At 34.9% G+C, this 26,984-nt stretch overlaps 1 protein-coding gene across 1 annotated transcript; it reads left to right on the top strand.

Annotated features, from left to right (window-relative positions):
• The first annotated feature begins 9,410 nt into the window (after positions 1 to 9,410).
• LOC131073344 (probable leucine-rich repeat receptor-like protein kinase At1g35710) lies at positions 9,411 to 20,135 on the top strand. Its single transcript, XM_058009754.2, has 3 exons — positions 9,411 to 9,956; positions 18,276 to 18,380; positions 18,509 to 20,135. Exons 1-3 carry the CDS (start codon positions 9,411 to 9,413, stop codon positions 20,102 to 20,104), a joined length of 2,247 nt encoding a protein of 748 aa, XP_057865737.2. The 3' UTR covers positions 20,105 to 20,135.
• The last annotated feature ends 6,849 nt before the right edge of the window (positions 20,136 to 26,984 follow it).

Raw genomic sequence — 26,984 nt, 5'->3', positions numbered from 1 at the left:
TTATTTCTTGTCCATTATGAGGAAATTTGACACATTGATGATATGTTGAAGGAACTTCTTTCATATCATGAATCCATGGTCTACCCAAAATAATTTTGTAAGGTAAATTCAATTCCAAGACTTGACAAATTGTATCTCTCTCAATTGGCCCTACTTTGAGTGGTAAAACCATTGTTCCCCTAGAAGAGTGTTCTTCTTCATCATAGGCCTTGATTTTTATTTTCTTTTTAGGATCCACTACTTTTTTTTAATATCCCAAAGCTTTAATCAAAATTAATGCACAAATGGTTAAGCCAGCTCCTACATCTATAAGAACACTTTTAACACAGGTTGTATGAATAGTGACTTCAATTTGTAGGGGAGTGTTATGGGGATGTTGCAATGATATATCATAATTTTTCTGTGAATGATAAGCAATGAGGAGCTATGATATGTCCCACCATGTTTTCAAATTGATCAGCATCCAAGTCCTTAGAGATTGTTGTTTCCACTAGAGCCCTTTCCAATATTTCCTTATGCATCAGTGAGATCTTAAGGAGCTCTAAGATTGATACTTGCGCGGGTATTTTCTATTATTGATCCACTAAGTTATACTATCTTAAATTGGATGTTGTATTGTTTGTAATATCTAGAAATGTCACCTTTGCCTTACTTTGAATAATTACATTCACTAGTTTTGCAGGTGTTTTGTCTTTAACAATGATGACATTCACGACATTGTCATATGTGTAAGTATAGTTTACCTTTTCTTTGCCCTTGTCATCTGGTGGATTGGATGGTCCACCTTTTTCATAATTGGGGAGTGGAGTCTTGAATGCCAAGTGTGATTCATTCATTTTATGAACATCCACCATGATAACCTCATCATTAATCAAGTCTTGAATGATATGTTTCAGTCTTTGACAATCATTCATTTGGTGTCCTTTATTTCTATGAAAATCACAAAAATGATTTCCATTCCACCAACTTGGTTTGACCTTAGGCTCAAAATCTCTTGCTTCTAGTAATGTGATTAACTTGTTTGCAAGAAGTGTTTTTAGAGCTAATTCCAATGGTTCCCCAATGTTTGTAAATTTTCTGCAGGGGTTGGAATAAAAGGACTTTGGTTTAGTATTCTCTTGATTTTTTACTGGTGCTCGACTTGAGAGATTGAAAATGGGTTGTTGTGGTTTGGCATCACTGTTATGAGATACTCCTTCATTAGCAACATTTTTGTTCTTCATCCAAATTTTTTGTTTATCGTTGTTGCTATTACTGCTATTGTTGTTGTTACCATTGTTTTTATTGTTGTTGTAGAGTTTCAAGTCCCCTATCTTGACCATAGCATCTTCTATCTTTAAACCATTTTCAATCATTTTTGCAAAAATGGGAGGACATTGTAACTTCAGTCTATAACTCATCTCACTAGTGGGATTCTTAATAAAGATATCCATTTTCTCTTGATTTGGTACATCTCTAGGGTACCTATTAAACAATCATCTCCATCAATGTGCATAGACCATGAAGCATGCACCATTCTTTTATTTGATGTTGCATAGGTTTAACATTGTTATCTCATTTTTTATATTGTAGGAGTATTGTGAGATGAATTTGTTCACAAGTTCTTCAAAATATTTAATCCCAGATGGCAATTTGGAGAACTATTCCATTGATTTCCCACTCAAACTTATAGGAAATAAATGCATCATATAGGTTTCATTGTGTGCAAATTCCATACTCATAGTACAAAATTCTCTAATATGATCTTGAGGATTAGATTTCCCATCATATTTATTGTATTTTGGAATTTCACAATATTGTGGGAATAGTATCATGTTCAAACTCCTATCAAAAGGATATGGGAAGATGTCCTCCAATGAATATTTCTTGGAACTTGTTCCATTCTGCACATCTTGTATTTGTTGTTGCAAAGTTTGCATTTGTTGAGTGAGAGTCAAAAGAGGATTATCAACGTGGGTTCTCCTTGCATCCTCAGAAGTTCTTCTATCACCATGCTCCCTTCTTGTTTCATCTTGGTTCCTTGTATCATCTTGGTCTCTTCTTGTTCTATCTCCTCTTGTTTCTTCTCTATCTCTTCTTGTTTCTTCCATATCTCTTCTTGTTTCTTTGTGGTTTACTCAATTCACGTCATCGTCATTGTGATCATTAGTGTTTTGATTATGACTTGTTTCAGTATCTTGTTTCAAACTTTCCATGTTAAAACCTTGTGGCAATTTTACTTCTGAATTTGCCAACATTAGGAAATATTTTTGCTTTTCTTTTTCTAAGAGTTTTTCTATTAACTTTTCAAATCTGGAATCTTGTTCAAGATATCTAATGGTATTATTTACTGCTTCTTCATCAACATCTGTGTATCCAAATTGATGAAATATTGGATTTTCTTCTTCCATTTGTTTTTATCGTCTTCTCAATTGCTCATGTTGAGCTCTAGTCCAAACTGACATATGCTCGATTTGAAACTTCCCAAGTTTAAATTTTCTAGATGAAACTCAATAGATGATCAATTGTTCAGGAAAATAAGCTAAGTTCATTCTACCACCTCTATTGGTACATTGAGATAAAGCATTTCTTTATTCAAAAGCATGTGCTTGTAAGGTTTCTTCGTCAAACTTTGTCCTGTAACCACATATATGGTTACAAAAATAGTGTAGGAATATGCAATACTCCAACAAAATTTTAAGGTTTATGTATACAAACCTTCTCTTTTTCAAGAGTGCCTCATAACTAAGTTTCCTCTTCTTGAGACGACACGAAATGGTCATACATGCGTGTAATGATTGACAAGTTTTTGATCCCAATGTGAGTGCAAGTTTTTTGATAGAATTTTGATAATACTAAGTTCAAGGTGCAAGTCAATCAACAAGGTTAATCTGATCTTAAAGTTTCATGATGAAGGATGATGTATCTTGTTGAGAAACTATGTTTGAAAGATTAAATTTATCAAGAAAAATTGTTTTGCGCACTTGAGATTTTGGATCTAAGACTTGTTAAAGATGAATATTTTGGATAACCTTACGTGTGATCTATTGTTTTGGGTGAATTTTTCAAGAAACTTATTTGTTTGACCAGTTGCAAAATCTATGATGGTTGAAATTGGTTCTTCTCGAAAATGGGTATCCAGCACTGTTTTCAAAACTTTCAATTGACAAAGGGAAGTACTCTTTGTTTTGAACGCACCAAAACAAATACGCTAAAAAATTATGTGAACACATTGTCAGATATGACAAATGCTCTAAACTATTGTGCAAATGTGATGTTATGTGCTTCAAAAGCGCTACTCTGCATGGTAAATGCATTGTTTTGTGATGCAATTATGTCATTACATAGTGTATATGTGCTAAATTGTATGTTAAATGCATTGTTCTATTATGAAAATGCGTTGTCAGAATTTGTAAAAGTGCTACTCTGATGTTCAAATGTATGACTCTATTATTTTCCAGCAAGTTTTGATTTTTTTATCGAGATGATTATTTTTCTGCTTTGATTTTGATAACATAATGCAAACACAACAGACACAATTTTTTGAAAGAAAAAATGCATAGGAAAGTACAACTCCTATGGTAGGCTAGGACAAAAGTTGTTGAATCTCACGTGAGTTTCCCCGAGACTACACTATTCAAATAAAATACTTATATGCTTGACCCCACTAGCTCCACCCTCACCACTAACTTCTCTGGGGAAGCCAAGCACCAATTCCCATGAAAACTCCGTATGGAAAACTTTATATCTCTAATAAGAACCGTATGTGTGTGAGCCGCTTTAGAAGTCCAACCTCTTGCACTAACAACTAGAAGGATTTGGGCTTCTACACAAAAGAGTTTTTAGTCAAGGCATCCTATTGAGTGGTCATACATGCGGCACCTTACGCTCTATTAAGGAAGTCTCCCATCCTATAGAGGTTGCGCTCTATAAGGTTTATGGGGAGACATGGTGTTGGTATGAACTAATCAACACTCATTGCTTGTAAGTTTCATTACAAACATAATTTATTTATAGTGGATCGAAAGAGCCTGGCGTTAGTTCATTTCCACTTTGGTCACCCCCTCTCACTGAACATTAAGGGCTTCTCGAGAGGCAGACCCTCTAAAGGTTAAACATTCTAGAAAGTGGGTCTATTTTTCTAATCACCTGGTTGAGGTGAGAGCATAATAACCTACCACTTTGACAAGCACAATGAACAAAAAATTGATTTTCCTCCTAAATTAATCTAAGTGCGACTAATTTAAAGAAGACATGAAGATGCAAGTTGCATACTATAAATTGACCACCTAGTTAAGCTATGTGAAGCAAAAATGATTAATTATTGAGACCCTAATTAATCTAGATGTGAAAATGCATGAAAAATACCTACAAAACCACTAGTTAGTAATTTGAGAAATTTTGTCTTCAGCAGTCGAACCTGCAAAAAGTGTTAGTTAAGTGACTGTGAAAAATTCAAAGTTTTGCAGAGTATCTAAGCAAATGCGCTAAAAGAAAAAATGTGCTAAGCTGATTGCAAATGCACCATCTATCTTCACAAAAGCACTACCAAAAGATGCAAAAGTGTTGGACTGTGTTACATATGCACTGAATTCTAAGAAATGCGCAATAGAATTGACAAATGCGATACAAAAACCTACATATGCACTACAATGAGCCCCATATGCGCTAAAAGGTCTTACAAATGCGTTAAAACAATCTGTGAATGTGTTGCTTTGCTAAAACTATGAGAATGAAAAGACAAAAAATAGAAAACGAGACTTCTTGCCCCATGGTGGGCACCAAAAATGTGTCAACTTGGAATTAATCTTTAAAATAGGCCTGAAACCTATTAATTTTTTAACAAATATTGATAATAAAAGCTACAGGAAAAATCCAAATACCAACCAATGAAACAAAGGAAATGAACAAAACATGAAAATATAAAGATTATACCTTTACTCCCATGTCTCATTGTGTCCTATTCCCATTGTTCTTGGTTGCAAATAATTTCTCTTAGACATGCACTGTGTGGCTTCCAAGATGGGAAATGTAGAATGGAAAAATAAGTGCTAATTGGATTATGCAAGCTAGAATGATTTATGCTATGATGCAAGATAATAAAAAGACTCCTAAAATGCTCAGAATGCTTAATTGATAAAACTCATAGATGCAAAATGACTACTGCAAGATCACTATTAGATGGTTATTAGTGTCAAAATGTTGGAGAAACTATATTTTTATAGATTGTTGATGTGCAAAATCCCATGTGGCAGAGATCAATGGTTGAGATTGAATCATGTAGATTGGATGGCTATGAACAGATTGGTTGAGATGTGAGAGATAAAAGAGGAAGATGTTCCTCCTACACCTACAGGATGGAGGAAAAGGGTGAGGGAGAAGCCAAGTGTTAGAAGGCCCACCTTGACTGAGGGTGAAGACTTGAGAGAATATAGGATGGTTGGAGAAGATTTAGGGATGTGAGGACAAGTGGAGGTTGACTAGGATGATGTGGACAAACTTCCTCCAAAGATGTAGGATTTGTTGGAAAGGATATAGAGAAGTTGAGGATGAGTGTATGTACACATTCTCAAAAGAAGGAAATGAGGTCAGAATTAATATGGCTAATTAATAATTGAGATTTAATAATTTATTTAGCCACATAAAATGTGAGTTGGCAAGGTTGAGTGATGTGGAGATGAAGTGAGGTAGATTTGAGGATTTAAATAATTATAAAATTATTTAATTGATGAGACTATAGAATAATTAGATAGGGATTGATTAAATATTTAGATATTTAATTGAATTGATTTAGAAGAAAGTGGTAATGAATTAATTAATAAAATATTTTGATTTAATTAATTAATAGAAGAATAAGCAATGAATTAAATAAATTAATCTTGTCAAAATAATTATTTAATAGAAGAATTAAGATTAAATTGAATTAAAAAATTAAACTTGTCTATTTAATTATTTAAGAAGAAATTAACATTAAATAAATAATAAATATTTATTTAATTATTCATAGCCAATTTTTGAGTGTATACACTAAGACTATTGTTTAAGTGTAAAGCATTTCAAATGTTCATGACTACCTAAGAAATAAAATTAAAAAACGGGGTGTATATTTCCCTAAAAACTTGAAAGCATGTGAGAAGTTTTTTCACCTAGTAAAACACTAGAAAAGCCATCAACTTTTTTTATTAACTCATCAACTAGTAAAGTTGCAATTGATTCATCCTTATCCTACCCCAACAATGATTATGACGGGTATATGTTTGTATCGATACCTAATCATTGGCCTGTCTCTATGCCAATAACTAATTGATCACCTGGTAAATATTTGCAAATAGTTAAAAAGGATTGTCTACTGCTCACTCAACATAGAATGTATATAAGCCATTACTCTCTTGACAAGATGAGCAAAAAGTAAGAAAAAAGAAAATATTATCATAGCTTCACCATACCTATAACCATTTTTACTTTCACCAAGATTAAGAGCCCTTTGAATAGTTTTAGCACTATCATGATGTGGAGGATCAAAAAAAGGCATCAATCCAATAAACTGACCTGGCCCTCTAAGACTACCCTTCTTGCCCTCTCAATATTTCTGCCAATAGATCCAATAATCAAAATAGAGATTTCATTATGAAAGAATTTAGATCATTGAATCAAGCAAAAATAACACAAATCAAAGGACCATATGACTAACCAAATAAGAAACTACAAGAGATCAAAGCCCATGTTCAACAAACATGTGAATAACTATATGAACACAGTGCCTAAATACAAACTTGCATCAACTAGTCAAGAGAGATTCTAGTTTGACTACTGGACAAAAAATTCCTCCTAAACTAATCATCTAAATGCATTAGGCAGCAGGCTTAATCAGAGGATAATAATGAATCTATGACAAGGAAGATAATGAATCTATATGTGTAGATGATAGTTCTTCTAAATTACATCTCACTATGCATTTTGCGTGTTCAATTCCATCTTATGTGGTGATAGTAATTACATACCCTTATTTGTTGGAACAAAAATGAAATTATAACCTGGGACATATGAATTTATTCTTAAATGGGCTTAACAATTTTGGTTTCCATGCAAGCAATAATCAAAAACATTAATAAGAACTTATTTTTCTTGTTAAATTTTGGAGCCTTCAATAAATAGGCACAAAAGTTAACTAATGGAAAAACCAATAAAATATATAGCAAAAAATAACTGCCCTTTCTTTCTATGCTTCAAGCTATTCAGAATGGTGTACAATACAAAACAAAGAATATGGTGGCAATGCAATTAATCTCAGTATTGGTACTCAAATCAAATAATGATTATTCACCTTTATATGTCTGATACTCAAATAATTATGTGCATTCACCTTTATATGTGTGCTACTTAATTTAGACAATTGAAATGGCTTTGATTTAAAAAACCCTAAAAAGGATATGGAGATTATTTTGCATTGGCTTTTTATCTATATTAACTTGAAGGTCTATAAATTTTGGTTGACTTCCTACAAATTAAACATTTAGAACTCTATCATATTACTTTTTATAATAATTAATAAAACACTATAAATTAAAACTTTGGAGGAAGCAATGAAAAACATGGTTTTGGAGTGTACTCTACTTACCTATTAGGTTTTTCTATAAAACAACTAATACATCTTATTCATATCAAGAAATTTGATAAATAATTATGTTAGACTAAAACTTACCTTCCATTGGAGGAAATGTGCACAACGCCTCCTCTATTTTTTAATTTTAGGGCCCTTCTATAAATACAAACAAGCTAATATTTTTCATTTAGCATAAGTCAATTTCTAGCTTGGAAATACATGGTCTTGGTGTCTGTATGTGTGTGTGCACATGCATGTGCAAAGAATGAAATATTAAGATGTGGATGCCAAGGATTGGCAAAAGGAAAGTGCCCAATGCCTACATGCTTGTAACAAGTCTCCTTGACATGTAAAGTTCTTGCATGCATGTAGCACCCGTGCATGTGAAGTACTGGAATGATAGGGTCCTACCTGTCATAGCATCTCCCATTCCAATTCCTTCCTTAACATTTCTAGCACCCATTGAACATGCAATGTACTAGCATGCATTCATAGGCACCTACATCAACTGGGGCCCACCTGTCATTGATTTATCATAATTGACTCTTACATTGTCATAATCACAAATTGACATAAAATAATAAATTATAGGCATAAAATAATTATGAAATGAAAAATTAATGCCAGGACTTGCAAATGTTGAGATACCGTAATCCCAACAAGCCACATTTCAAAACCAAACATTAGCATCCTAGGGAAGAAAAAAGCTCAAAAGACTAAAGTGAGGAAACTCTGACTTGAAGGTAGGGATTCTATTGAGGAAGACACCCTAATGATCTACGAATTGTGTTCTAATTAGTAGTAGAAAGGCTTAGAAAACCAAGCTTGATGAGCTAATCTTGTTTATAGAGTGCTATTGGTTTGTTTTTATCTATGACACTTCAAGCTACATTCAAAGCCCTATTCTTAGTCTGATGTGGACTTCTTATAGCCTTTTCTCTTTTTCTATGTTAATATTCTTTATTATTTTTGCAACCCCTTTGTGAATTTGAAGTTATTCTTTTCAACTTTTTAAATTTTTTTATCAAAAGTGACTCTTATCCTGACATTAAAAAAAATTAAAAAAACAACAACAACAACAACAAATTCATCAACTTTCAATAAAATATATCATTTTACACATGACTTGTCGGATTAAAAGTAAATTTATCAAATTAAATTAAAAATTAAAAAAACACGCAATTTTAAATGTTTATAAACATGGGTGAATGTCACCCTAAAACTAGGAGTAATATATTTGAAGTAATCCACCTTTAAATTCTAAGCACAAATTTGCGAGTGCCAAAGGGTAGCCAATACACACTTTATTCAAAAAGATCGCACATGTGATTATGTGGATCCTCCCTTCAATTTAGACAATTGCGACGACTTTGGGGAAAAAACCCTAAAAAGCACATGGAGATGATCATGTAATGCCTGTTTTATATATAAGTTTTGGTTAACTTCCTGCAAATTAAATGTTTTAAACTCTATCATGTTACATATTATGATAATATATAAAACAACTGGTCTTAAAATTTGATGGAAACACTGAAAAACGGGGTTTGGGAGTGCAATCTACTTAAAATTTACAGTTTTCAATAATCAATTGTTTTAGAGTGCACTCTACTTAAAATTTATAGTTCTCAATAATCAAACAATTGATATACCTCATTCTTATCCCAAAAAAAAATTGACAAATAATTATTCTAGACTAAAATTTACCTTCCATTGAGTGTGATTCAAGAATCGCTGTGTATTTTCTTTTAAATTTCATGGCTTTTCTATAAATGCAGACGAGCTTATCTTCTTCATTCAGTACAACTTTTAACTTTTATCTTGGGAAGCCATGGCCCGTGTGAAGCAGCTCTTCATGTTGTTTTCAATATATTCTCTCTATTTAAGCGGAGTCGCAGCAGATATGCAATGCAACGAAGCAGACAGAAAAGCCCTCCTGAAAATCAAGGCAGGCATAACACAAGACCCGACGGGCGTCCTGAGCTCGTGGGGAGGGAAATCCGACTGCTGCCATGGCAACTGGCGCGGAGTAGGCTGTGACGTCAACACGGGCAGAGTAACACTGCTCTTTCTGGAAGTCCTCGACTCATGGAACACCAGCGAGTACATGGTGGGCACACTCTCCAAATCCATCGGCGATCTCACCGAGCTCGTCTACATTTTTCTTCCGGCATGGAAAAGAATCACAGGAAAAATCCCGAATTCAATGGCGCGCCTGGTTAATCTTAAGATGCTCGATCTATCGAAGAACGATTTCACCGGCAAAATGCCGTCATGGATACCGGAGCTGAGCAAGCTGACGATGCTCAGGCTGGGGGGGAACCGTCTGCGGGGAAAACCTATAATAACCAAAAAAAAGCCTAGCACCATGCCAAAGGTACGACGAAATAGACCTACAACAACCAACAAACTAGAAGGCCCATGAGATAAGATTCCCATAAAAATAGGGTCCCTAGCACACTAGGCATCCAAAAAAAGGAAACCCCAAGAAAATCCAAAAGAAAAGAAACCAATGGGAGAGCAAAGACCCAACTCAACCTCAACCATATACTCAAAAGCACAAGAGGTCACACTAGTGGTAGCAAGGATTGCAAATGACAAAACAAACCACCACAAAAGAGAACCAGGAGACCCAAGAAAAACTCTAAAAAACAAGAGTATAACACTCCCCCTCTCAAACCAACTCAAGCAAAAAAAAAATCGAAGCCCAAAATAAATGACAAATGTTATGCTAATTGAAATGCAACATAACAATGATAATAATGCTATGAAAATAATATGGCATTGCATTGATTAACACCTAGGAAGCAATAATGGAAGAACTAAGACAAAGAGAAGAGATAGGAGTAGATGTACAAGAGTAAAATTACCTCCAACATTTGAAATAGTGAAAAAGATAATAATAGCCTATAAAATATATTTCGAAACCCCCACAAATGTAATGAGTAAGACGAGAGCTTTCATATGTAAATAATGTTAGTAAGAACTTCTAAAGTAACAATGGAGATATTTGGTTGAACTTTTTAGTAAAGCTTGAGAGAAATTTTCTTTGGGTTCATTTGTGAGAGTTAACAGAATAGTTTGAAATTTTATCATAGAGGAGACTAAAGAAAGGATAACCATTTCAAATCTTTTCAAGATGGTTATATTTCATAAGTTGAATTTGGTAGAGAGGAATGAAACTCTTAAAATGATCACTAAAGACACGAATTTATACAAGAAACTAGCACATTGGATAGGCATCATTGCATAATGCTAGAATTTAGATAGTTCAAACCAAACAAAGGATTTATAGACTACAAATAACCCAAGGATTAAAAAAGTACATCAAAACAATGCTAACATATTGGCATCTGGTATAATAATGAATTTTTCTTTTTGGCTAATTTAGTTTTTGACACAATTGATTGTTAGAGCCAAGTCCAAAAAATCTCTTCGCCTTCATCAAGGTTTAATCCTTAGGCTCTACAATTTTCATTTGGCTTTATCCCTGTCTAGTGGACCCCTGTTTAATCTCTCTAACCCCTTGCCCCTAATTTGGTGGTGGAGCTCTTAGGTGCCCTTATTGTACAACTTGGCCCTAAAATTGCCTCTTCTTCTAAACCCAAACTTTTTCCTACATTCTTTAACCCTATCAGAGGTGTGAAATAGAAAATCTCACCTAATCCACCTTTAAAGATGTGGAGTTTCTGCATACAGATGTGAAGGAAGTGCCTAAGGATTTTGTATCCTCCTCGGCCTTGGAATCTGAATGGTCTCCTACAACCTCGGATGAAGATGCCATGTTTCCCCCTAAATAGGATTTCCCTAACCCCAATCCCAACTCCCCTAATTTGGTTGTTAAGGTGTCAAGGTTGGAAGATAGCATTGGGTGGAATGAATTATTTATTAAATGGTTCTTCTCTTAGTTTGATGTGGCTATTAGAATATCAACAGGCTTGAGGAAATGGTTGAGGCGGGAGCTAGGGCTTATATATGGGCAATGGAGGAGAAGGATGAACGGAGCTAGGAGGCTACTAATAATATGGTTAGAAAGCTTGCGAAATGGGATAAGGTTGAGAGTATTCTAAATGACCTTAGTGAAAAGGTGCCTTAGAGAGATGAAAGTAAGGTAGTGATGGAGCTGAAGGAAAGTTAGGAATTCTTAAGACGAAGAGTTGAGGAAATGTTTACACTAAGCTAGGAGAGGGCCTTGAAGAATTTGACTTCCTTACAAGATATTCAAGAGGAAATTGATCACAAGAAAGTGAAATGCAAGAGACATGCAATGTCTCCCTTTGCTTCAATGGAGCCCCCTTCCTCTATGATCAAAGCTACTTAGGATTTTGGTAGTCCAACCTCTATTAAGGACTCTAATAAGAAAATTTCTCTCTAATTAAATCATTGGTTTGTGTAAATATTGGCAAGAGGGTAACGCCTCCACCTAGTATGCCATCCTTTTGAGTCTTTAGTGGGTGGCTAGTTGGTTTTATTTTTTGGTTATGTCTCTAGTCTTTGTCTAGTCATTGGTTGGTCCCTCATTGGTTTCAGTGTTTTTTGTCTTTTGTTAGGTGTGCATTCCTCATGCACCCTAGGTGTTGATGTTTAGCAGTTATATAAAGGTTTGGGCCTATCCTGCTTTTAATTAATTAGAACTTAATGGCATCTGGGTAAATATAAACTAACACACCAAATTGAGCATAGAATATAATGTGAAATTACAAAGGCATGTTATTTTTAACATTACATTTTTTCCCACTTTAATAGTTGTGTAATCTAAACTAACATATCTAATACACAATCACTAAAGCACAAGTAAACATTAATGATTATACTCATATCTAGTTGTTGTGAAATATGGATCGAAGAATAATGACAGCGATTCTGGAAGATTGGTTTTTGTGAGTTATTGATCATCTCCATCATTGAATCTGGTTCAAATACAAGAGGAAAGGTTGCCTACATAGGGACATGTCCATACATGGTAGTTGCCACGTATGGACATGCCCATACAGAGGAAACCGTTCATAACAATTAGTTTGTTTATGTTTAATTTCTGAACTGTATGCTATGTAAATATATCACTCTCTAGATAATAACCGATTTACCATCAGTTAGATTCATGAGGGCTATATCTTAACACTCCCTCTTAGCAGGAATGGATCTAAGTAATTTTCTTGGGAGCATATTCTATCATGACTTCTGACACAATTCGGGACAACATTTAATATAGTCTTATCATGACAATAAACTCAATATCATGATATCTGGCTCAGTCTGGGACAATCACTTAAGAAGTCAATCATGAGATGATCACATACTTTAGGATCAAGATATCCGGCACAGTCTGGGACAACAACTTAATGTAGTCAATCTTGACACTTGGTCAACTATTGTCAAGATCGTCACCTTGAAATAGTAACCTTAAACATAAGAAGATCACCATCTTCTTGAACACAGTTAGAATATTGCAATATACACTTTATTTATTTATTCATGAACAAATTATACATGGTAGGAATTTAATCCTAATAATCTCAATTATAATCTAGTCATACCAAGTTTACTTCTGAAGTATTCTATCTTCAATCTTGCAAGTGGCTTGGTGAAGATATCAGCATTTTGTTCTTTAGTAATGATGTACACTAGTTTTATGATGTTTTGATCTACCATATCTCTTATGTAGTGATAAGGGATCTCAATATGTTTGGATCAATTGTGAAAAATTGGATTTATTGAGAGCTTGATACAGCTCTAATTATCACAGTGAATTATTGTTGAATTCAAAGTTTTTCCAAATAATCCAAATAATAACTTTCTTAGTCATACCGCTTCACGAGCTCCCATGGAGGCTGCCATACATTCTGCTTCAGTGGAGCTTTGTGCAACTACTGAGTGTTTTCTACTAAACCAAGATATCATAGCAGAACCAAGACTGAAGCAACACCCTATAGTACTTTTACAGTCAATGGTACTTCCGACCCAATTAGAATCAGAATATCCTTCAAGTTGAATCTCAACATTTTCATACTTTAAGCCAAGTCTGACTGCGCCTCGTAAATATCTTAGAATGTGTTTAGAAGCCATTAGATGTATCTTCTTAGGTTCACACATGAAGTGACTTAATACATTTGTAGCATAGTAGATATTAGGATGAGTATTTACCAAATACATGAGTGAACCGACGATTTGTCTGTAGAGTGTGGTGGGATCTGTGAGTTCTGAATCTTCTGCCTCAATTTTCAGCTTGTGCAAATTAGTTTCCATTGGTGTAGCTAATGGCTTACACTCCATCATCCCAAATCTAGTTAGAATATTCATGGTGTACTCTCCTTGATTTAGGAAGATGTAGTTTTTCTTCTGCCATACTTCTAATCCCAGAAAATAATGTAGAAGCCCTAGATCCTTCATATCGAATTCTGCTGCCAGATCTTGCTTACATTTCTCAATGAGATTATCCTCTCCTGTTATCAAAATATCATCCACGTAAAGGACCAATATAATCATATTGTCATTTGAAGCCTTGAAGTAGATGTTGGGATCTGCTAGGTTCTTGGAGTACCCTAGTTTGGAGAGATAGTTGTCTATCCTTGCATACCAGGCCCTAGGTGCTTGTTTTAACCCATAGAGAGCTTTCTTTAGTTTACAAACATAGCAATTTTTATCACGTATGGTGAATCCTTCTGGTTGTTCTATATATACTTCTTATTCAATTGAACCATTTAGGAAGGTAGTCTTTATGTCCATTTGGTGAATTTTCCATCCTTTGGATGCTGCAATTGCAATGATTGTTCTTACTGACGTATACCGGGCAACTGGGGCAAATGTCTCTTCATAATCAATTCCTACTTTCTGAGAGAATCCCCTGGCCACAAAGCAAGCTTTATGTTTTTCAATGCTGCCATCAAATGCATATTTGATCTTGAATAGCCACTTGGATGAGACAACTGATTTGTCTTTTGGTAGATAGGCACTATATCCCAAACATCATTCTTTAGTATAGATTGATATTCTTCAACCATAGCATCTTTCCAAGCCTGTTTTGATAAGGCTTCTTTGACATTTGCTGGTTTAGAATTTGTGAGTTCGGTTAGAAGTGCAGCATAACATTTTAGAGTTCTTGTTCTCTTATTTTCTTTGGAAATTTCATTTGGTTCTACATTATTCTCTTAAATCATTTTCCTTGCCCATAGAGGTCTTTTCTTGTTATTGAGTGTTTCAATATTTTTGTCAACAAGAGGTTCATAAGCTCTTATGATGTCCTCCCTCTCAGTGTCTGAAGGTTTGGAATTTTCTATGATATTCTCCCTCTCAATCTCAATTATGTGATCTTCTTCTTCTTTAGTAATGTTATCATCCTCAGGTTCTTTGACTGTAGTGTTTTCTTCAAACTTTACATCTCTACTTATCTCAACAGATTTTTTCCCTGGAATGTAAATACGATATCCTTTAGTATTTTCACTATAGCCAATGAAGATACCTCTTTTTCTAGATGGTTCTAGTTTTGTCCTCTTTTCTTTAGGAACATGTATATATACGGGACAGCCAAATATCCTTAAATGACTTAAGTCTGGTTTGTTCCCTGTAAAAGCTTCTTCAGGAGTTATGTTTTCTAGAACTGAGTGCGGACATCTGTTTTAAATGTAGACTGCTGTATTTGAAGCTTCTGCCCAGAATGAAGTGTGTAAGTTTTGGTCATGCATCATGGCTTTTTCTGCTTCAATTATGGTTTTGTTCTTTCTTTCTACTACTCCATTCTGTTGTGGATTATATGGTATAGTATACTCCCTCTTAATCCCAACAGAATTACAAAAGTCTTTGAAGTTGTCAGATGTATATTCTCCCCCATTGTCGGATCTTAACACCTTAATTTTCTTCCCTGACTAGTTTTCTACTAGTGCCTTGAATTCTTTGAACTTAGATAGTACTTCATTTGAGTCTTTGCACTTTAGAAAATATATCCATGTTTTTCAAGAGTAGTCGTCAACAAAGATTATGTAGTATAAGGATCCAGTTAGGGATGGTGTTGACATGGGACTGCATAGGTCTGAGTGAATTAGTTGTAAAATAACTTTTGATTTGTGCTCGCTTGAGGGAAAAGAAACTTTCACATTCTTTCCCAAGGCACATCCTTTGCAAATGCCTATGTGTTCAGATTTTAGTTGGGGCAGTCCTGAAGTAATCCTCTTTATGTTGGATAGAGCACTATATCTTAGGTGTCCTAATCTTTTGTGCCATAATTCATTATTATTTGAAACTTCAAGTTTCAGTGCTTCCTTTTGATCACTACATAGTTTGTATAGGCTACCATCTCTTGAACCTACTGTTATGGCATTTTTTATATTTGTATTTTTAGGCCAGAGTAGAACTTTATCTTCATTGAAGGTAACACGATATCCTTGATCGGCTAGGCCTGAGATTGAGACTAGATTTCTTTTTATTCCAGGTACAAACAGAACATCCTTTAATTGTAGAGATACTCCATTTCTTAGTTTGATAGTACAGGTCCCAATTCCTTTCACAGGATATGTGGAGTTATCTCCAATAGTAATCTCTTCACTTGAGTACCCGTTAAGTGTTCCAAACTGATTTCTGAATCCAGTTATATGCCTTGATGCTCCACTGTCTATGATCCAAGTTTTTTTATTTGTATTTATTTCGCTTGATAGGGCTAAGAAGAAAAGTGAGTTTTCTCCTTTGACTTCGGCTTAGCTTGTGTTTTCTTTCTTTCTGGACAATTCCTGTGAGTGTGCCCATATTTGTCACATTTGTAACACTGAATTTTAGACATATCTCTTTTCTGATGGTTATTATTTCCTCTCTTCCGTTTGGAGAACTTTTTCTTTTTGTTGAAGGTATTTGTATTAAGTGCTTGGATTTCTCCTTCTTTATTTGGCCCTAATCCTCTTGAGATTAGTCGAGATTCCTCTTGAATGCACTCATTCTTAAGTTGTTCAAATTTGGGTAAGGGGGGTGTTCTGCTAATACATTGAATGTAGGATTCCCATGAAATTGGTAATCCTCTTAGGGCTATGAGAGAGATTTCTTAATCATCTACCTCATTTCCAATAGTTTGTAATTGGTCTTTTAATTCAGATATCCTTGAAAAGTGTGTAGATATTGTATCATCTTTATTCATCTTTATGTTTAAAAGTTGTTGTTTCAAGGTTAACATTATGCTCGCATTGTTAACTTCATATGTATTTTTAATGGTTTTAAATACTTCATATGCTTTAGGCAGTCTGGCTATAGATGGAAGAATATGATCTTTGACTGAGTCAATAAATATTTTGTTTGCTTTATTATTACGCCTTTTCCAGGTAGATTTCTCTAGTTCATCATTTGGCATGTCTAAATTTTCTTCTATGTAAGACACTAATTCTAGTTCTTCAAGAATGGCAATGATTCCTATCTTCCAGGAAATGAAGTTGGAGGCTCCTTTGAGTCTATCTTCCACTCTCATATTACTTGACATTTTGAATATTTTCTTAGTTGGATATATCCTCTACGTATATAGCCTCTGTGTCGATTTGTTATTTACTTCCGATAAATGCTTATGAGTAATATGGTTGTCTAATTTATTCTCTTAATATGCTGGCTCTGATACCATGTTGTGAAATATGGATTGAAGAATAATGATAGTGATTCTGGAAGACTGGTTGCCATGAGTTATTGATCGTCTCCATCATTGAATCCAGTTTAAATACAAGAGGAAAGGTTTCCTACGTAGGAACATGTCCATACGTGGCAGTTTCCATGTATGGACATGCCCCTACGGAGGCAACTATTCATAACAATTAGTTTGTTTATGTTTAATTTCCGAACTGTATGCTCTATTAATATATCACTCTCTAGATAATAACCGATTTATCATCAGTTAGATTCACGAGGGCTATATCTTAACACTAGTATGTAATGATTAGGTTTTTCCCCTTTATACATAATCTTATCATGCAAATTAAATATTTTCACTCTTAAGTCAACTCATAATGACAAATTTGAGGGAAATATTTGGTCCTAAAAATCAAATTAAAAAAAAACAATTAAAATCTAAATTCATTTTTTAAAATCACATAACTAACCTTGATTTATTCCACAATTATTATTTTTACCTTAGTTGAAAAATGGATAAACTAAAATTTAACTTAAACCTTAGAAATAAATGCAAATTAAATCAATTTAAAATTAAGTTATTTGTCAATTTTCAAACAAAATAAATCATTTTACATGCTAATCATTACATCACAAACAAATTAATCAAAATAATTAAAAAACAAATACAAAATACATTATATACAATTTTCAATGTTATAAAGTTAAATTTAGGATTGGATAATGGCCTCTAATTCGAGAAATAATCCATTTGAAATAATGGTGTTGAAGTTTTAAGAATAGGTTTGCCAACGACAAGAAGTTTGTCTACCACTTCGATAAGATAATGTAACATGTGATCACCCTTTTTTGTGTGTACCGTATCCTCCCTTGCTTGTAGCTCTACACTCTACACCAACTCACTATAGTTTTTTTTATAGGGAGTCAATTCAGCTCTATTTGTATGCTACTCAATTTAGACAATTGTGATGACTTTGAATATCATAAAGCACTTAGAGATAAACGTTCATGGCCTAGTTGATCTTATTTCAAGCCGAGGGTCTGCTCTTTTGCTTGGCTTCCTGCAATAATTAAATCTTTCAAACTCTGTCATGCTCCTCATCAGGATAAGGAGAATCCTCAAAATTCAAGGAAACTCTGTCGTGCTTCATACAAATGGCTCAAGGTTACGCATTCTCCATCCTTCGTGAGCACGGAAACGATCGTGAATGTACGTATCCGCGCCATCTCATTGTTTTTAAATTTCTTGGGTTGACTATAAATGTATGGACCAGTCAATCTTCTTCATTCAGGACATGTTAATTTTTATCTTGTGAATCCATGGGCCCTGCAATGCAGCTCTTAGGGTTGCTTTCAATATATGCTCTGTATTCAAGTAGAGTCGCAGCAGACGTGCAATGCAACGAAGCAGACAGAAAAGCCCTACTGGAAATAAAGGCAGGCATAATACAAGACCCGACGGGCGCCCTGAGCTCTTGGGGAAGGATACCCAACTGCTGCAACTGGGACGGAGTGAGCTGTGATGTCAACACAGGCAGAGTAACAATGATCCAACTTTCCCCGTCCGATCCATCCAACACCACCCTCTACATGGCCGGCACGCTCTCCAAATCCATCGGCGACCTCACGGAGCTTGTCTACTTCCAGATTCCAAGGTGGAGAAAAATCACCGGAAAAATCCCCAATTCAATCGCCCGCCTGCAACATCTAGACCTGCTCGATCTAGCGGACAACGATTTCCTCGGCAAAATGCCGTCTTGGATACCCAGGCTGAGTAAGCTGAGGGTACTGAGCCTGAGCCGAAACAGGCTACGGGGAATCATCCCGCCGGCCATTACAACGATGAGCAATCTGGAAGTGCTGGAACTCGAAGAAAACCGTATAACCGGCACAATTCCCCACGCAATGGGGAATCTGAGTCGATTGGATACAGTCAGACTAAACAACAACCTCTTATACGGTTCTCTGCCCGAGTCCATCGGCTTCATCCCAACGCTCTTTCTGCTGGACGCTTCGCATAACGCACTGGTGGGCAGAATCCCTTCCTCTTACGGAAACCTTTCGGGGCTTGGTATGCTGTCTTTGAACAACAACAAGCTAACCTACATAATTCCTTCCTCGCTCGGTCGTTTGAGCAGACTTTTTTGGCTGCATTTGGAGGATAACCGGCTGACGGGCTACATTCCAGCATCTATGGGCAACCTTTCAAGATTGAACAATCTGGATCTTTCCAGAAATTTTCTGGGAGGCCCTATGCCGGCCTCTTTTTCTCTCTTGAGCTTTCTGGATACTTTCAAGGTCTCCGGGAACAAGCTCACGAACCCGCTTCCGTCTCTGCCTTCACTTCCTAGCTTCTTGGACTTGTCTTACAATGAATTCAAGCTGGGTAATTCTATTCCCACTTGGATCACGAATTCAAGCTTCGGGATCGAGATCAGTTTGGCCGGGTGTGGGATCGACATGCGGTTCGAGGACTGGAAGCCCAGGCTCAAGGATTGGACGGCCACCCAAACTTTCCTTTCGGTTGATCTCTCTGCCAACAATATCAGAGGCAGTGCAGTCGAATTTTTCGAGGCCATGACGTTCGTAAGGCACGCTAATTTGTCAAACAATCAGCTCAGCTATAACTTCTCCAGCGGAGTCAATTTCTCCCGCTGGTTGCAGACACTTGATCTCCATTCCAATCAGCTGTATGGAAGCATCACTCCATCTATTGGCAAGTTGATTGATTTGAAGACTTTAGATCTGTCGAAGAATGGGCTTACTGAGAAAATTCCCGGGGAGATGTTAAATCTAAGGAATCTGACCCAGCTGAACGTGAGCTATAATCAGCTGTGTGGAGAGATCCCTCAAGGGAAGCCGCTGAACGAGTTTCCCGTGTCTTCCTATTCCCACAATAAATGTCTTTGTGGATTGCCTCTTGGACCTTGTTAGTAATCTGTGTACCCTCTCATAATAAGGAACCGTGTGCCAAATTTCCGTGTGTGTGGATTGCCTCTTGGGGCTTGTTATCAAAGGTTTCTGATCTGTATCCCTTTGCATAATAAAAGGAAGTGTACCAAGCAATGTGGTGGTACATACAATAAAAGCGAAGAAAAATTTGAAACTTCTTTTGCACCCGTAGTGTTTTGCATAAAATAAGTTGCGAGTATGCCTGTATGAATTAAGTATTATAAGTAGCATGTCTAAATTTAAAGAAATGTATGTAAATGAAGTCGAGAGATATCATTTTAATTATTTTCGCTTTGTTTTGATTATTTTATATAAAATCTAAACAAAACCCTTACTCAAACTCTATATCTTAAATCAAATTCTATATATAATTTTAACTCTGGCAGGTTTAATGTAATTAAAATAGGTTAAAAGCTTGAATTTACACAAAACCATTAAAACAGTTGAATTACCATTTGAGCAAACAGACCGCCAGAGACAGGTCAATGTCGACCGTGTGATCGCAACTGCCATTGCTCCACTGTTAGAGAATCACTGCCTTTGTGTGATTCAAAGGAATTATGGGGCTTACCATTTGAAGACACAACGAAGGAGGAAACGAGATTGTCTAAATTATAGAGGAGGCCACATCTAATGCATTACCGAACAAATCTCCTACTGAAGGTCCTACCTTTTCATCTCCCCAATCCGTTGCATAACCACCAATCTAATAGTCATCGAAGAGATCAATTTCATTGTTAACGGGTTATTGTTTACATAAAATCTTTCCACTATGTTGTGGTTGTATAGTATTACTAGTATATCTATTTTAAATAATCTATGTAAAATACGTAAATTATTAAATTTATTATTAAAAACAACTTAAAAGAATATAAATAATGAAAAAAAAAGAAATTACATTAATCAATTGATAAGAAGTTGGATTAGCTAACTTAAACATATCTAACATGAGTTTATTTGATACATGAAAGCAATTGAATGTAATAAAACGAGATTCCACAAGGTAAGCCATTGAACGAGTTTCCTGTGTCTGTATATTCCCAAAATAAGTGTCTTTGTGGATTTCCTCTTGAACCTTGTCAGTAAAGGCTACTATTTGTATCCCTTCGAACAATAAAATGGTGTGTAACAAGCGATGTGGTAGTGGTACTCACAGAAATATTTCAACTATCTTTTGCACGAGTAGTGCTTTTAGACAAAATAAGTGGCAACTGTCTCTAATTGAATATTATTATAGTAATAATATTTGTTTTCTAATCAATAGATGAATTAACATTTTTAAATAGAAGATATAAATCAACATAGAGTCAAATTTTTGTAAGTTGAATGTATATTAATTTTACATGCGATTAATATAGTTGAAGTTAAGTTTGTTCTTTAGGATAAATATTTGTTAAACTTAGTCATTATTTTTATTTATTTTTGCTTGGTAAGAGGCCAAAGCCGTCACTTTTGACTAGAGCTGTTTGTCAGTGGGGTCACAATGAGGGACCCCATCCCCATGGTTATATTTGGCCTACTGAGGCATTAACACCTTATTCTCCATTCCTCTGACTCTTTATCTCTCCAATAGAGGCTCAAACCTTATCCCTCCAATCTTCCTTGACACCTTATCTCTCCAGCTTGGGGGGCTCCTTATCTCTCCACATACCTTATCACTCCAACAACAACTCCTTCTATCTTTGTTTGGTAGCTCTTCGTATGCCTACTTACAAACTAACACACACCTCTGTGGCTTGTTGACTACAATGATGGTCTCTATCAACACTGTTTATAGCCTGCACATCTAGTAGACTCCACCGCTATCGTATGCCACCTGTGCACATGCCTACCAAACAATGTGGGGGTCCAACAAATTCGAACCCAAGACCTCCCATGTAGGAGGCTGACAGCTAATTGTTGCATTGTGGGGTCATCCCCATGATAGTGAATTTTATTAAAGAGCTCTTGTAGATTGTTAGTTGAACTCATACCTAAGTCCCTATCAACATAATTGAAGTTACCTTATTTTTTTGAATAAATATTTGTTAAATATTGATGATGAAGTTATTTCTTCATAAAGTGTTTCATAGATTGGTTAGTTTATTTTCAATGGTTAAAAGTATAGTTGATAATAATCAGTTAAACAATAACAAATATAAATTATTGTGGTTGTCTATGATAATGTTGGTGAGCGAAGAATAAAGAGCCATGGGAATACTATAAGTAATGTGAATGTTGTCACAAATTCAAAATCATTCAAATCATCCACCGAAGAGCTAGTAAAATAAAAACTATAGAAGTAGTGGGATTCAAAAACTTAATATTAGTACATAAAACAAAACTTACATGAACAAAAGATAACAATATATTGTGAATTTTGATATTACTACATTGTATATTGAATATAATACATTATGATTAAGGTTATGAAAGGCAAATTTCTATTATCAAATCAACCCTTTATCATCTTTATTATATTCATTAGAAGCCATTCCATTAGTGTGCTAATTGATAAGAGAAAGTTCTCTAACAAGTAGAATATTCAACTTACAATATAAATTTATATTTACAAATGATGGATGTATCTAGAACTTGGCTAATACCAACAAGTTCTTATAGAAGCCCAAAAATGCTATAAGTTGAACCCTTTGGAGTGTCATGGATGTGAATTTATCTATAAAATTTGAATGGCACATGATATAAGTAAAGTGTATTTAGCATTAGATCCATGCTACCTAAATAAATCATAATTAGATTAATTTTTAAAATTTCAATAAAAATTAAAAATATTTAATGCCATATTTATAATATTGTATTAATTTAATTTTTTTAAATAATTTATTTCGTTAAAAAATATAAAGAATTTATTGATTTAATAAAATTTAAATTTAAATTATATATAATGTGAAATAAACAAAATTAAATAAAACAATTCCTTGTAATAATTGAATTTGTCTATATTTTTTATTTAAGTATTATATATTTAGCTTATTAAAAAACTATTTTTGATTAGATTAAATGGGGTTTTGAACTAGTTGTACATCCATATCAACAACCATCAGTCAAAAAATAAGGCCAAAGCTTAGAGATCAAGCCTACCAACTAGAGGATCGAAGAGTTTATAAATAGTTTATATAATAAAAAACATAAAAGTGTTGAAACAACAAATTAGAAACTACTGCTAGCAAAGAGAGAGAAAAGAAACAACAAAGGGACACTAAGAGATGTAGCCCCATCCATCTAGCATCTCTTATAGCTCTGCCACTCAAAGGGGATAAGGTGTTGGTCTTTTGTCCTTTGGACTGTCCATCTTTATCTTCATGGGATCTTTTATCTTATTTTTTCTCTCTATGTTCTTCTCAATCATCACCATCGCTATCACACTTTTATGCATCAGATTTGTGTTAATTTTGACCAAGTTCTCAATACCCCCTTCTAAGCATTTTATCCATTCACTTTTTCTCTTGCATCTTAGGTAGTTTTTGGGGATTTTGCAGACTTCCAAACCTAGCATTCAGGTGCTCTAATTTTGCAGCTAATGCCTACCTTTATCTGGGGTCCCATTAGGGCAAATATCAACCACTAGTGGGGGTGTGCCACAACCAAGGTTAATCTTGTGTTTCTTGGGGGAATAAGGTAAGGCATTACACAACAAAATAGCATGAGAGGAAGATAGGACATCAGGTTTAATTTTAATATTCCTTCCTTGGCTACTAGGAGGGGGGTTTGGCCTTCATCCTTTAGATAATTATGAGGCTTAGGGGTAGAGTTAATGGTAGGTGTATTATCCAAATAATAATTATGTTTTGCACATATGATCATCATTGATGTCAAAATTATTGTTGGTTTGGTTATTGGTGCTATTGGTTTGATCGTTGGTTGTTGATGTCTAGTTTGATTGATGGTCTGGCTATTGGTCTAGAAGTGACATGATGTAAAATTATATGATCTAATAGTATTCTAGTTAAGTCTTTGATATTGATCCGAATATTTTCTGATATGTGATATGATGCAAAGTTGTATGTAGATTATGTGTAGAAAAATGAGTTTCCTTCGCGAATATGTGGATATTCTATTTTATATGTGCAAACTCGCTATAAGTGTTCTGGAAGGTAAGTGTTGATGATATTCTATGTTTCCAAAGGATTGATGTCTTTTTTCTTGGTCTGAAAACTACTCTAGTGAATGGTATCTTTTCTGGTAATGTATGGTTGTACCAAATATGTATCAAAAGGATTGGTGGATTGGAGTATAATGATTATGCTGGATTGATATTCTTACATTTCAATTTTTCAATTGGATAGATGTTTCACTGTGAAAACTATCTATGTCTATGACTAGAGTGTGTGCCATTTTTAGGATTTTGTGAAGAAATGCACTATATTCCTTGTCTTTCTAGTACTCTATGGGTCCATTTGGATCATTGGATTATGTTCCTAACATATTATGCTTATTTTGGCATAGTCTCCATATCTTTTTTTGGGTCCAGATTGAGTGTTTGGGTAAAACATAGTGGTATGAATCATCTTATGTGTTTTGGTCCAAGTGGTTACATGTAAAGTTTTTTTTGTGATATTTGGAAGGAGTGTCAACTTGGTGTGAATCTTCACATGTCTCCTTTGCCTTTCACATGTAATGTTTGGGTAGGTTATTGATGATCTAGTTGGTATATAAAGGATAGATCAGTTGGGTTATGGTGTGCATGGTAGTAGAGATATATGGTATGAAATGAAGTGAAGTATGATGTGAACGTGATGCGAGTTTGAGGTGATACAATGGTTTGGATGTGTTATAGTACATGGATGGAAGTTGGATTAGATGAGTATTAAGTTGTAATTTTTATTTGCATTTTGGTAGATGTTATTCTCTTTTGCAGTTCAATCTCTTATTATAATTGTATCTGGATAAGTATTTTGCATCTTGCCTTGAAGATGCTTAAAACAAACTTCATACTTCCTTTTGGTGTTTAAAACAAAACTTCATCTTTTCCTCATTACATGGTAAAAAGAACAACTAAACAAACCTTTCATTCCTGCAAGTTAGTAAGAACATTTCATTTGGGTCTCTAAAAAGAACAAGCAAATTTACTTTTAGCAAGGCTAAAACGAACTTTGCCTTCCTTTGGTGCCTAAAAGGATCAATTTCAATTCATTGCAAAAGTAAAAGAATCCCCTCTTTTAGTGCAAGGCAAAGAGGGAAAGTTTTCGTTTATCGACTTTAAATTTGTTGACCAAACATCACGATTTATTTTGTTGACCAGGTTTGTTTTACAAAAGTTATGGAAATACACACTTTGCTATGAAAGGTTAAAAAGAACACCATGCTTGTTGGAGCAACATCTCCAAATAGAAGTTAGCCAATCATTGCCTTAAAGGTTAAAAAGAAGATTGTTTGCTTTGTCTCGAAAGTGGAAGGTATATACTCTCCCCTTAACTGGGTGACCAAAAAGCCACACCATTCTTTCATGCTTTCTTCATTTCAAGTACTTAAAACCTTTATCAAATCTACCCTCTCGAGTTGCTCTTAGAGCACCATTTAAATGGTTGGTGAGAGGGGAATGACCTAAGTGGGAAACAACTTTATCACCAAGTGTTCCAACCTACTATAATTAAAAGTGGAGGTTGATGAAAGTCCCTTCAATGGTTTTGCTCAGCGATTAGCCTTCCCCTAGTATCTTTAAGATACGTAAAGCCTTTGTTCTAAAGGTTGGGAAGCCTCCCAAGGGATTTTATCACTGAAGACCGAATGGAAGCCTGATTAATAACTTTAGAAATAGAAACTTTGAGCCGAGTCAATATCCAAACATCTTCAATATCATAGTGCAAGGGTGGGGAAGAATCCGCCCGCAAGATCACTCACCATATATCTCCCAAGATAACTACTCAATTGTGAAGTAATTCACTTTGAGTTAACTTTTGGCAAAAGGCAAAAAACGGGGCGCCCCCTGGGGTGACAAGGTTGTTTGAGCTGACAGAGTATCGAGACTAGTGGGCAACCTCCTAGCGTGTCTCAACCATTTTATTGTGCATTCAAACCAGACCATAGCACTTTCATCAGTCAAACTAGCACATAATAGATATCATAAAGGTTAGAATTTTAGTAGCGCTTTGTGAGATCATATTAGTGCTTTTGAACATCAGCATAGTGCATAGGAGGCATAACTTAGCACTTTTAGTCTAAACTACATTGCATAATTGAGACATTTTAGCGCATAACCTTTCTAGTCAAAAACTGTCTTCAAAACTCTGAGTAGCGTGTAACATAGGAAACTTAATGCATAGGGAATTTCCTGTGGCGCATCTAGATCATTAGTTAGCGCATCCAGTCTCTATTTTAGTGCATGGTAAAAACACAGAAATACAGAGAGTAAACCATGCATTTTGGAAAAATTTTATCACCATTCCTAAATACCCTTTTGGGCCTTTTGTCAAACTCACCAATCAAAATCCAAACCAGATCATCAAAGAAAACAATTCCAAAATCAAGCAAGCATCCTTAGAACAAATTTTTTGAATCTTAAGCTAGCTTGAGATAAGCCTTCATCCAACCAAAACTAGGCAGTACCATCACATTGATCAAAGTTTCACCATCTAATGGATCCTATCACAAACAAAATACCAAGTTTAATCCTTAAGCTATCAAATTGAGTTTCCATATTGGGAGACTCTTATCCATATCATTTGACACACTTTGTCGTGGGGATGAATCTAAACCTCTACTTGATAAAGTAAGCTTGATTTTTTCAAACAGAGTATCACAATCCAACATCAAAGGAAACCATTGATCATTCAAGTATGACCACTCCTCATATTTTGAGAAGAACAAGTCTTCATCACAAAACTGAGTTGAAGAAGAGACAACCTAGTTCTAAAAAACTTGC

This window comes from Cryptomeria japonica, chromosome 10, assembly GCF_030272615.1.
Source record: "Cryptomeria japonica chromosome 10, Sugi_1.0, whole genome shotgun sequence".
NCBI classification, from domain to species: domain Eukaryota; kingdom Viridiplantae; phylum Streptophyta; class Pinopsida; order Cupressales; family Cupressaceae; genus Cryptomeria; species Cryptomeria japonica.
This window is presented reverse-complemented; position numbering and strand designations above follow the sequence as displayed.

Coding starts and splice junctions, on each gene's coding strand:
- LOC131073344 (XM_058009754.2), top strand. CDS start 9,411: ATGGCCCGTGTGAAGCAGCTCTTCATGTTGTTTTCAATATATTCTCTC. Junction 9,957..18,275: donor AGCCTAGCACCATGCCAAAG/GTACGACGAAAT, acceptor GCTCCTCATCAG/GATAAGGAGAATCCTCAAAA. Junction 18,381..18,508: donor GCACGGAAACGATCGTGAAT/GTACGTATCCGC, acceptor CCTGCAATGCAG/CTCTTAGGGTTGCTTTCAAT.